This window comes from Mustela erminea, chromosome 7 (genome assembly GCF_009829155.1).
Source record: "Mustela erminea isolate mMusErm1 chromosome 7, mMusErm1.Pri, whole genome shotgun sequence".
NCBI lineage: Eukaryota > Metazoa > Chordata > Mammalia > Carnivora > Mustelidae > Mustela > Mustela erminea.
This window is the reverse complement of record NC_045620.1, coordinates 23,823,307-23,836,225: the sequence shown is the minus strand read 5'-3', so window position 1 is coordinate 23,836,225 and position 12,919 is coordinate 23,823,307. Positions and strand designations below refer to the sequence as shown.

Here is a 12,919-nt window from a genome sequence, read left to right as displayed (position 1 = left end):
CAAATGACCCTGGATCAGTAATGATCTCAGAGATTCAGTTTTAAAAGAAAGTGAGATATGGCCACTGGCATCTTCTTTGTTGTCAGAGGCTTCTGGAAGCCGGGATCTAAGTCTGAGGTTCCTGTGTCCTTCTGGCTTGAGTTCCTCCAAGAAGGATAACGGGGAAAGAAGGTCTGGTCAACATAAATTAGCTGGTTGCAAAGTCGGGTTTCTAAAGGAGCAGAGGGGCTCAGTCCCTAGGAAAGGAGGTGGTCTGGCTCCAGAGCAAGAGCTTGAAGACCTCACCCTCCTTTCTTCCCTTAGTCCTCCCACGCCCTCGTTTGCCTTAAAATTCCTAAAACTTCCAGGTCCCAAGTAAGGGTTTAGGCTTAGTCTGGCTTTGGGGAAAACAAGATGACTGCTGAACATCTATTCTGCCTCCGAGTCCCCTGGGCTGTGGGATTTCTTCACACATGGGAAGCCCACTTTGGATGCATTCCAGTTGGTAATACAATGTGTAAAACTCGCTGGAGTCATCGTAAGGTGTCAAAAGTTAAAAAAAAAAAAAAAAAAGGTAAAAACTCAGGGGTTTTTTTATATTTAAAAGTTTAAATGTTGGTAGAACACCTGCAGATACCCTAGGGTCTCTGTACTTAAAGTAGGAAGTGTATGGGTACGAAGCTGAGACCTGTCCTGGGCCTGGAGGGAAGGGCGTGGCTTCTGGGTTCAGAAGTACACTTGCCAATATCTTATAAGGTTGCCAGCATTGTGAATATTTACAGAGAAGTTAAAATATTTACATATCCTCCATTTAATTCTATAGTTAACATTCTGCTACATTTCTTTATCATGCTACTAACCGTTCCTTCATCCATCCTGGTTTTGACACATTTTGAAGGACGGTTGCAGACAGTACACGCTCCTAAACACTTCAACAGGCATGTTACAAGCTAGTTTACCTTTTTTGGAGGGTGGATGAAATTTATGTACAGTGAATGCACAAATCTTAAGTGTGCCACTTACGTGACAAGTGCTGGTGTACCAGCCAACTGAGTCCCCTTTCAAGATCACATCATCCCAGAAAATTCTGCTTCCCAGCCAGTATCCACCCCACCCCCATCACCCCCCAAAGACAGCCCTTGTTAGATTCCCTCCAAAGTGCAGCTCCATCATTCAAGCATCCACATCAGCACTTGCCAGTGTGTCTGGGAATTCTGTTCCTCTGTGAGCTGGTACTGCCTTTCTCCAAAAACGTGTTTTTAAAACTGCAGGGAATTACAGGGGCGCCTGGGTGACTCAGTCGGTTAAGCGTCCAACTCTTGGTTTCAACTCAGGTCATGATCATCAGAGTCCTGGGATTGAGCCCTGGTCAGGCTCTGTGCTCAGCAGGGTCTGCCTAAGATTTCTGCCCCTCCCCTTGCTCTTGCTCATGTGTCTACACGTGTTCTCTCTCTCTCTCTCTCTCGCTCGCTTGCTCTCTCGCTCTCTCTCCAAAAAGTAAATCTTTAAAACACTGCAGGAGGGGTGGGGCGCCTGGGTGGCTCAAATCTGTTAAACATCTGCGGTAAGCTCAGGTCATGTCCTAGGGTCCTGGGTTTGAGCCCTGCATCAGACTCCCTGCCCATGGGGGAGTCTGTTTTTCCCTCTCCCTCTGCCCATCCTCTCCCTCATGTCACGCTCTCCGCTCTCAAATAAATAAAATCTTCAAAAAAAGAAAAAGAAAAAACCACTGCAGGAATTACAGGCTTTCTCCTTTTATATATGTTTGACTCAAACCAATTGTAATTCTGTACATTTTTTCATTGAGAATCCCATCTTTCCACACCAAATTCAGGTTCTGGTGAATTACTGGGAGGAAAAGGAAATGTAGATCCCGTAGACTTCTTGCAGCAGGTAGAAATCATGAATTTGCCCACACCTCAAATCAGTAGAGCCACAATCCAGTATCAATGAACTTAAGCTGAAAAATTGCATTCAGTTGCGAAGGAAATCACAGGATGCAAAGTGCTAGTTCAACTGTTGTGTTAAACAAGCTCGATGTGATCAAAAGGCAACTTTATTATAGTTTCCCACAGTTTTTCAATTTATTCTCTGGGGCTTGTTGTTCCCCTGCCCCTGGATAGAAGGTCTGACAAGTCCTAAGGCTTCTCCCATCACCTTTGGGTACCAAAGGCCCTCCCATTGGCAGGCGATGTGTCCAGTCCAGTGTAACAACAAAACCTTTTAACTGGATTTGGAGACGGAGACTGTCCCTTACCCACCTTCAGCCCACTGCCAGCCTTGCCTTATGTGGTGGGGGTCGCAGGGTGGGCAGCAAGTGCTTGGCCCTGTTTCCTGACTGTGCTGCCACCTCTTTGGCCCCAGTGTTGCTAAGAGGGGAGTGAGATGGAGAGGCAAGTGCGTACTTGACTGATAGCTCTTGTGAACTTGGTTCTGGCTCTCTAAGCCTGACATGTTTAAAACTGAAACTTGTCCTTCTGGTCCATCTTTCATGAATGTTTTCAAGACCTGTCTGCTGTCCCACCGGCCACTCCCTCACTTTGGATGCTGCAGGCTCCCTGCTGGCCCCTGACAAATTGCCTTTTGGCCTCTGGTGTTCAGGGACCCCCTCTACATGCTCTGCCTCTGTCAATGTGAGATGAAACAAAATCAACCACCACTTCCCTCCCTGGGTGGAGACTCGAAGCGCATCAACAGCTTCTAACGATCTCACTCTCTAGCTTCCACCTCTTGTCCGGGCTAGCGAGCAGGCAGAAGTCTGGCCTGGCTTTGGGCCACCTTGTGGTGCGGTCCTGTGTTCCTCCCGCTCCTCTCAGCATGCGGCCACTCCTGCCTTGGAGCTTCTGCAGAAACTGGGATGAAAATTACTAGACTTTAACTTCCTAGTTCACAAGACCTATGTTGTTAAAAACTTGCCTTAGGGGCGCGTGGGTGGCTCAGTGGGTTTAGCCTCTGCCTTCGGCTCAGGTCATGATCCCGGGGTCCTGGGATCGAGCCCCACATCGGGCTCTCTGCTCAGCAGGGAGCCTGCTTCCCTCTCTCTCTCTGTGCCTGCCTCTCTGCCTACTTGTGATCTCTGTCTGTCAAATAAATAAATAAATAATCTTTTAAAAAAGGATTTAAAATAAATAAATAAATAAATAAAATAAAAACTTGCCTTAAAGGCAAGATGAAATAGGAGTTTCATCATTTCATCATCATTATCATTTCATGATTAAAAAAAAAAATCTGGGTTTTAAATACTTTCTGGACATACAAGACTTGTTGGACTTTCAGGTTCTATTAAGTTTTCAAATATATTTAGAGAAAACATTATGGATAAAAGAGATGTAGTGCCTGTAACTTGTTCTTATTCTACAATCTTCACAAAGCAGTGCTTTGTTCATTGATTCATTCAACAGTTACTTAGTGCCTGCCTAACTATGCATCAGGCCCATGTCTAGACATAAAGGAATGAGAACACGAGCTTATTTCTAGTGGAAATGAGACAACGGTTAAGAAAAATAAAACTGTGCTTGGGGCCCATCTTGGACCAGTTAAATCACAATCCTTGAGAATCATTAGTTTGTAAAAGCTTCCCAGGTTTTTGTGACATGCACCTAGAGTTGAGAACCATGGGCGCCAATAAAGCCTTAAACACTTGCCATGGTTGTGAGCGTAGGAGACTAAACAATATTCAGAGATTTAAAAAAACTCTTGAGGGCGTCTGGGTGGCTCAGTGGGTTAAGCCGCTGCCTTCGGCTCAGGTCATGATCTCAGGGTCCTAGGATCAAGTCCGGCATCGGGCTCTCTGCTCAGCGGGGAACCTGCTTCCCCCTCTCTCTCTGCCTGCCTCTCTGCCTACTTGTGATCTCTCTCTGTCAAATAAATAAAATTAAAAAAAAAAAAACTCTTGAAAGATTAAAAATATGAAGGGAGGGATGCCTGGATGGCTCAGTGGGCTGAGCCTCTGCCTTCGGCTCAGGTCATGATCTCAGGTCCTGGAATCGAGCCCCGCATTGGGCTCTTTGCTCAGCGGGGAGCCTGCTTCTGCCTCCATCTGCCTGCCTCTGTGACTGCTTGTGATTTCTCTCTCTGTCAAATAAATAAATAAAATCTTTAAAAAAATTTAAATATGAAGGGACTAATTTCAGCAGATGAACTGCAAGATAATGTTGAGAAAATCTCCCCAAATGGAAAAAAAGGAAGAGAAAATTGGAAAAGTTAAGAAAATTGAGGGATCCATCTGAGATATTCAACATCTGATTAGCAGAAGTTCCAGGAAGAGAAAACAGAGGATAGAAAATTATCAAGAGACTACGAGAAATTTTCCAGAACTAAGTTTCCAGATCAAAACAACTGAGTGACCAGAGCAAATAATTTTTAAAAGACCCATGGCACCCCAATGTTTATAGGAGCAGTGTCCACAATAGCCAAGATATGGAAAGAGCCCAGATGTCCATCGACAGATGAATGGATAAAGAAGATGTGGGATGTATATACAATGGACTGTTACTCAGCCATCAAAAAGAATGAAATCTTGCCATTTGCAAGGATGTGGATGGAACTAGAGGGTATTATGCTGAGTGACATAAGTTTAAGAAAGACCTATACCATATGATTTCACTCATATGTGGAATTTAAGAAACAAGACAGATGAACATACGGGAAGGGAAGGAAAAATAAATTAAGATAAAAATACAGAGACAAACCGTAAGAGACACTGAACTGTAGGAAACAAACTGAGGGCTGCTGGAGGGAAGGTGGATGGGGGAGCTGGAGTAACTGGGCAGTGGCCATTAAGGACGGCACTAGATGTAGGAGCACTGGGTTAATATCCAACAGCAACTGATGAATCACTAAATTCTACCCCAGTAACTAATAATACAGCGTATGTTAACTAAATTGAATTTAAATAATTTTTAAAAAATAAAACTAAAATGACCCACACCAGGTCCCATCATCACGACATCTCAGAACACTGTGAACAGACATAATCCAGGGAGAGAAAGGAAAACAGGTGCCAAGGATTAGAAATTACAACAGCATTAGACCAACGGCATCACTAGAAACAAAAAGAGTGGCGCGATGCCCTCAAAATTCTGATTGAAAAATTATTTACAAGCCAGCATTCTGTTCCCAGCCGAACTATTAGTTAAGTGTGAGAGTAAGGTAAATATTTTCAGGCATATGAGATCAATGTATTTATCTGCCCTGAATCGTTTTCAGGAAGATACTGAAGAATATACATCAAAATTAGGGCATGAAGCAAAGAAAATTAAGACGTGGGGTTCAGGCAATGTGAGACTCCAACACAAGAGAGACAAGAGGAACAGCTCAGGATGGTGGCGAAGGGCCCAGGGCAGTAAACCTAGAGAAAAGTCCTAAACAGGGGGCAGGGATGTTCCCAAGAAGAAAAAGCTGATAGATTATTTGATGTATTTGAATCGTTTCAGGGAGATTTTTAGTTCTGCAACAAATTTAAGGATAATTTAATATTGGGGCATGGGAAAAAAAAAAGTAAACCCAACAATACAAAGCAAATCTAGGACATATCATGTGGCTCAGCTGTGCATAGTTATGGAGGCAAAATACCATAAACCCTGAATGGTGCTACAGCTGCTGGGGCTGGGAAGGGTGATGATGGGCAAGGGTCAAATCCCCTTCCAACGTAAGGACTGAAGAAATAAGAGGAGAAGTACAGCACTTAGAAACATGCAGGTAAGCTCAGCTGGGTAAGCATCTGACTCTTGATTTCAGCTCAGGGCATGATCTCAGCGCTGTGACCTCAAACAGTCTGGGGCTCTGTGCTGGGCATGGAGTCTGCTCAAGATCCTCTCTCTTTCAAAAAACAGCATGAAGGTTAATATCAAGAAACAGCAGGGTTCCCGGGGTGGGGCAGGGAGAGGGTGGTTGGGTTATGGACATTGGGGAGGGTTTGTGCTATGGTGAAAGCTGTGAAGTGTGTAAACCTGGCGATTCACAGACCTGTACCCCTGGGGCTAATAATACATTATATGTTAACTTTAAAAAAAAGAAACAGCAATAAGTAAAAATTTTTTGACTTTTGTATGTTCCCAGTATTATTTGGGTTAAAATTAAATTTTTGAGAGTTTGCCCTAAGCTAAAGCTATGCTTATAATATGTTAGTGTTTCTAGCCCTTTTCCAGTGAAATAACTGAAGAATGAGGAGAGTTTTCTAGAACTCCAGGGGGAATCTGGAGGGATAGATCAAAAAGAATCTGTTCCAAGCATAAATGATCTTTTAAGTCTCCTACTGTTTTTAAAAGTTTACACACATTTTGCATTCTGGTGGCTTTGTGGAGAAGCAGGACCTGAGTGCAATCAAGAGCCCAGTCAGCCAGGTGAGCACTGATGGTGGCCTGGGTGAGAGGATTAAGTTGGGGTCCTTTCTGGGGGGTGGGTGTAGGAGGGGGTTCCCAAGGAAACCATCAGAATTTGCTGAACTGGTGGGAGGGAAGGAATGACATGTCAAGGGGACTCCTAGTTGCTTGCCGAGCAACCAGGTGCTGCCCCTCATTGAGACGAGCAATTTTGGAGAGGACGAGACCACTAATTTTGAAATGGCCTGCTTAATCTGGGCCTGCTAGACTTTAGTGTGTCTGAAATGTTGAACACACCGTTGGATACACAATTCTGTGCTAGACATCCAACTTGGGACCATAGCCTGTGATTAAAGCCAAGAGCTTTACATGAATTCACTAGAGTGAAAGAGTGAACGAAAGGGAAAGGACCCTTCTGGAGGCATCAGCAGGGCTACTTCTGCTCTGGAGGTCTGCTCCAGGAGCAGGCACCGGCAGAGAATGTGAAGGAGGGAGGCTAGGAGAGTCAATTGAGACAAAAGCTGTTTCAATTAGAATTTAGTTCCGCTGCAGAAAACTCAAAATAACTGTGGCTTAAACAAGACAAAAGTTTATCTAGTCAGCAGGCCAGGATCAGAATGGTGATTCCACAAAATCATCAGGGACCCAGGTTCTTTTCAGCTCTTAGCTCCACTACCCCCAGGGTATAGCCCTTGTCCTTACGATCCAAGATAGCTGCTAGAGCCCCAGCCATCACACTCAAGTTTCAGGCTGCTGACAGAGGTCAGGGTACAGAAGGATGTACTCTTTCCCTTTAAGGAGATCTCCCAGAAGCCCCACTATGCCTTTACAACAACCAAGCAGGCTACTTGAGGGGTTTGAAGCAGGAGGAAGGGGTGGCCCCAAGGCTAGGCCGACTTGCTTCCCAGGATTATAGGTGGTGACTGATCACCTTGAGATGATTCCCACCTGGTCGAGGGTCTTGCTCTCGTAGACGCCCACCATGTCCATGTCCAGTAGGATGATCTTGTCCTGCAACACTTGTGATTTATGGACAAAGTTTTGTCATCTTGTCACTCTTAACTGCAGTGGAAGCTGGGAGTTCAAGCTGGGTGTGCGGCTGCCTAAGAGACATCCGGGGACCTGTTCCAAGCGGGGAGGGTAGCAGCAGAATTGTGCAGGGGGAACGGTCCGCACGCTCCGCCATAGAAGCCAAGAGAAGAAAGAACCTCAAGGAGAAAGTGGTCCTGACCGTGGTTGAGAGGGGAGCCAAGGGGTGTGTGCTTTCCTGGAACAAGTCTGTTTGCAGGTGAGAGACGGAGAGGGGCCTCCAAGAGAAGGATGGCCCTGGGGGTCCCAGGGGGACGGGCTGACCTAGGCAAGAGCAGGGACAGCTAGGCCACTGCACCTGAGGGGACGCAGGGCGAGGGCACAGAGTGCCGGGAGGTCTCTGCAGGAAGAGGGTGCCAGCCGGAGGGCCCGAGCTGCAGGCGGGGGAGGACTCGAACTCACCGCCCAGCTGAGCCGTGCCGCAGTCAACAACTGTGCCTCCTCGTCTGCTGCCCAGGGCGCAGCCGTGCGACAAGCTCTCTGCTGGCTTCCGCCAGGACCAGGGTGCTGCTGGGTGACTCGGCAGACTGGGGCAGTTCCGGGCTCTGGGAAATAACAAGCGGGACGGGCTGTGGAACGTGCGCTCGGCCGAGAGAGCGGAGGCGGGGAGGGAGGTGAGGCATTGAGGTGAGGTAGATGCATCTTGTCTGTTCGGAGGCCGGTGGTGAAGCGTGTGGTCTTGGCCGAGACCCGGAAGTGGGGGGGCCAAGCGGACCGGTGGGGTGACACTGGGGAGGGTTGGGTGGGGGACAGACGGGTCTGAGAGGATTCGAGAGTGACTGGGTTGGTGACTGAAGGGGAGAGCCCCGCCGAGACCCGGGTCAGGCCGGGGCGACGGGATGGGAGGGCCGGTGCGGATGAGCGGGAGGCACGGATGCTGGGGAAGATGGCGGCTTCGCTAGGGTGTGTTGACCTTGAGAAGCCCAAGCCTTCTGAGACGACCTTTGCTCGGGAGGCAGGCCCCAGATCTGAGGCTCTGAGGGAAAGCCAGGGCTGGGAGTAGGGGTCTGGGCGTCACTGTCCTGGTGAAGGCAGTGACTGCTGTGAATGGAAGCGGCCCCGAGATGACTTGGGCGGGCTGAGGAGCGATGAGGGCCACGGCAGATGCGATCTCGTAGGGGCAGAAAGGCCAAGCGGAGGCAAGCTCGCCCGGGGACTGGCCAGCTCTGGAGGCCAGTGTGTGGGGAGGACAGGGACTGTGAGGACATAGGAGGGGAGGGGGAGAGTTGCCACCCAGGCCCTGTCCTTCGGGGAGGGAGGGTGAGCACTGAGCGTGCCCCTGGCTGGAGGGCAAGGGGGCGCATAGAGAACGAGGTCCCGGGTGGGCAGTGGGACTGCTGGTCATGGCCTCTACTTCCCAGTGAGGCCAGAGAGACTTCGAGGAGTGAGGGAAGCACAGCCCCAGCCTGGGCACTCGTGGGCAGGTTTCATTCCCTCCAATCTTTGGAAAATTCCACTTGGGAGTCCATAAACAGGAACAGCCAATCCTCGCTCAGAGATAACGACTCTGACTCACAGACCTCCCGCCTCCTGGGTCCTCCCAAATTGAGGCCCATTTTATAATTGAGTTCGTGGCCTTCAGTAAGCTATCAGGGCAGTGGGTGCGGAAGTCGGTCCAGCTGACTCCCCGCCCTGCTTCCCCGGAGCTCCGCGCCCTCCTGCTCACTCACTAGTACGGCCCCTTGGCCTCAGAGGTAGGTTCTGTTAGCATCTCCAGGGGAAGAAATTGAGGCTCCAGGGGGGAAAGAATGTGCTTGAGTAAGAGGCAAAGCTACTTTGGGCCCATGTCTCTCCTGTAAAGGAGCAGACAGAAGCTCCAAGACGAATGTGCCTGCTCACACTGAAACTGGTGGCCACCCGGCCGGGCTGCTCCCCTCCTGTGGGATGGGCCAGCCGGGGTCAGCCACTCTGCCTTTTCTCAGGCCCAGGAGTCCTGGGCAGAAGCATCCAAACAGCAGGAAGCCGGGGCGTGAGCTTCACTATGGGTGAGACTCTAACCCTGAGCTGATCGTTTCCCCAACCACCCCAAACAGTCCTTTGGCGTCTCCTCTGCACCCAACAGCAGAGCTTGGCCCAGATCCCGTCTCTGCACGTGGTCTAGAGGGGAGGCAGACCCCCAGACCTGGAGAAATGGCATGTGAAGGCCCAGAGGAGAGGTCCTCACCCCGCAAATATTTACCCAGCAAGCACCTTCCACGTGCTACACTCTCTGGGTGCTGGCATAGAGCAGGAACCAAACACACAGAAAGTGCTGCCCTTAAGGGGCTTGAATGTTAATGGGAGGGAGAAATAAAGTAATTTTTGTGATAATTTTACACCATATTAAACTTAAACCCACAGTGGGATACTGCTGCACACCCCCCAGTGTGGCTAGACTTAACACAACCGGCCACACCGAGTGTTGGCAAGGATGCAGAGCTGCTAGAACTCCCATACCACGTGGATAGGAATCTAAGGTGGAACCACAGCTTTAGAAAAAAATCTGGTAACTTCTTATAAACACACGCCTACCCCATAAGCCAGCAATTCCACTCCCAGATCTTTGTCCAAGTGGAATAAAATGAGTATGTTCATGCGAAGACTCTTAAAGGAATGTTCGTAGCATCTTTATTACAATCGCCAGAAGCTGGACAGTCCGGGTGTCCATCGGTAGGAGAGTGGATAACCAAACCAGGTACATCCATACGATGGAAACTACACAGCAATATAAAGACATGGTCTCCTGGTGTCTGCGGCAACAGGAACCTCCAAATGTTTCTATTGAGGTTAAGAAGCCAGATGCAGAAGCATGTACTGTGTGGTTCTGTTTATGTGAAGTTCTAGATCAGCCCAGACTAATCTTTTCTAAAGAGGTGATGGTGGTGTTATGTCTCTTTGCAGGAGTTTGGGTTGTACAGGTGCCAATACTCCTCAAACACACACTTAAAATCTGTGCTTAGTTGTATGTAAATTTTATTCCCGTAATGGAAAAACAAACAAACAAACAAACAAAAAAACAACAAAAAAAACCCCACACATTGATATGGATGTGAAGGGTTTAGGGATAAAGTGATCTGAACTGTAACTTGCTGGGGTTTTCCCTTTTCTCTATTGAGACGTAATTGACCTATAACATTTCTATTTCTGGTGAACAACGTAATGATTCAATATTTGTGTATATTGTGAAATGATCACCACAGTAAGTTTGGTTAACAACTATTAGCATACCTAGTTACAATAATTTTTTTCTTGTGATGGGAACTTTTAAGACCTATTCTTTAGCAACTTTCAAATATACACAAATATACATTACTAACCACAGTCACCATACTGTACATTACATCCCCTTGCCTCCCACCCCGCCTGCCCCCACTGCATATTTGCAGCTTGATCTCATGACCCTGAGATCATGACCTGAGCTGAGATCAAGAATCGGACCCCCTGGGGTGCCTGGGTGGCTCAGTGGGTTAAGCCTCTGCCTTCGGCTCAGGTCATGATCTCAGGGTCCTGGGATCGAGCCCCGCATCGAGCCCCACATCAGGCTCTCTGCTCAGCAAGGAGCCTGCTTCCCTACCCCATGTCTACCTGCCTCTCTGCCTTCTTGTGACCTCTCTCTCTGTCATAAATAAATAAAATCTTAAAAAAAAATAAAAAGAATCGGACCCCAAACCAACTGAGCCACCTAGGTGCCCCCCCTTGACTTATTTATAACAGAAAGTGTGTGTCTTTGACCCCTTTCACTCATTTTGCACGCCCCCCCAACTCTCTAGCCTATGACAACCATCAATCTATTTTTTTTTAGAAGAGAATTTTTTTTTTTTTAAGATTTTATTTATTTATTTGACACAGAGAGAGAGAGAGATCACAAGTAGGCAGAGAAGCAGGCAGAGAGAGGGGGGAAGCAGGCTCCCCACTGAGCAGAGAGCCCTACGGGGGGCTCGATCCCAGGACCCTGAGATCATGACCCGAGCCAAAGGCAGAGGCTTAACCCAGTGAGCCACCCAGGCGCCCCAGCAACCATCAATCTATTCTCTGCATCTATGAACTTGTTCCTTTTTTAAGATTCCATATATCAGTGAGACCACGATCCATCAATGTTGTCACAAATGGCAAGATTTCATTCCATAAAAATGGAATAATAATATTCTTGTGTGTGTGTGCCACATTTTCTTTATCCATTCATCTATCAATGGACACTCAGGTTGTTTCCCTATTTTGGCTATTGTAAATAATGCTGTAATAAACATAAGGATACATACATCTATCTTTTCTGGAGATTTTCATTTTCCTTCAGATAAACACTCAGAGGTAGAGTTGCTAGATTTTTATTTTTAATTTTTTGAGGAAATTCCATACTGTTTTCCACAGTGGCTGCACAAATTTACCTTCCCACCAACAGTGCACAAGTGTCCCTTTTCTCCATATCCTTGCCAATGTTTGTTGTTTCTTGGCATGTTCGTGATAGGTAGTCAAGCGTGAGGTGGTATCTCATTGCGGTTTTGATTTGCATTTCCCTGCTGATCAGTGATATTGAACATCTTATCATGTGTCTATTGGCCTTCTGCATATCTTCTTTGGAAAAGTGTCTATTCAGGTCCTGTAATGATTTTTAATCAGATTGGGTTTTTTTCTGTTTGTTTTGTTTTGTTTGCTATTGACTTGTATGAGTTCTTTATATACTTGGGATTTTAACCCCTTATCAAATATATGACTTGAGGGGCACCTGGGTGGCTCAGTGGGTTAAGCCTCTGCCTTCAGCTCAGGTCATGATCTCAGGGTCCTGGGATCGAGCCCCGCGTCGGGCTCTCTGCTCAGCAGGGAGCCTGTTTCCCTTCCTCTCTCTCTCTGCCTGCCTCTCTGCCTTCTTGTGATCTCTCTCTGTCAAATAAATAAATAAAATCTTAAAAAATATATATATATATATGACTTGAAAATATTTTCTTTTTCTTTTCTTCTTTTTTTAAAGATTTTATTTGTCAGAATACAAGTAGGGGGAGCAGCAGGCAGAGGGAGAAGTAGGCTTCCTCTGCAAGGAGCCTGATGCAGGACTCAATCCCAGGATCCTGGGACCATGACCTGAGCCTAAGGCAGATGCTTAACCGACTGAGGCACCCAGAGGTCCTGCAAATGTTTTCTGTTGGGTAGTAGGTTGTCTTTTTACTGTATTGATGGTTTCCTTTGCTGTGCAGAAGCTTTTTAGTTTGATGTAGTCCCACTTATTTTTGCTGTTGTTGCCTTTGCTTTTGGTATCAAATCCCAAAATCGTCACCAAGACCAATGTCAAGGAGTTTACCACCTATGTTTTCTTATAGTTTTATGGTTTCAGGTCTTACATTCAAGTCTTTAATTCATTTTTGAATTAGTGGTCATCGCAATGCAAGTAGTGGTCCTTTACTAAAGGGACTGTCCTTTCCTCCATGTGCATTCTTGGCTTCTTATAATTTCATTGATCATATATGCATGGGCTTATTTCTGGGATCTCTATTTTACTCCACTGATTTATGTGTTTTGAATGCCAATACCATACTGTTTTGATTACTGTAGCTTTG

At 46.9% G+C, this 12,919-nt stretch overlaps 1 protein-coding gene across 1 annotated transcript; it reads right to left on the bottom strand.

Annotated features, from left to right (window-relative positions):
* Positions 1-7,126: 7,126 nt before the first annotated feature.
* LOC116596228 lies at positions 7,127-10,038 on the bottom strand. Its single transcript, XM_032353381.1, has 3 exons — positions 10,006-10,038; positions 7,794-8,384; positions 7,127-7,424 (listed from the first exon to the last, which is right to left on the bottom strand). Exons 1-3 carry the CDS (start codon positions 10,036-10,038, stop codon positions 7,347-7,349), a joined length of 702 nt encoding a protein of 233 aa, XP_032209272.1. The 3' UTR covers positions 7,127-7,346.
* Between the last annotated feature and the right edge of the window lie 2,881 nt (positions 10,039-12,919).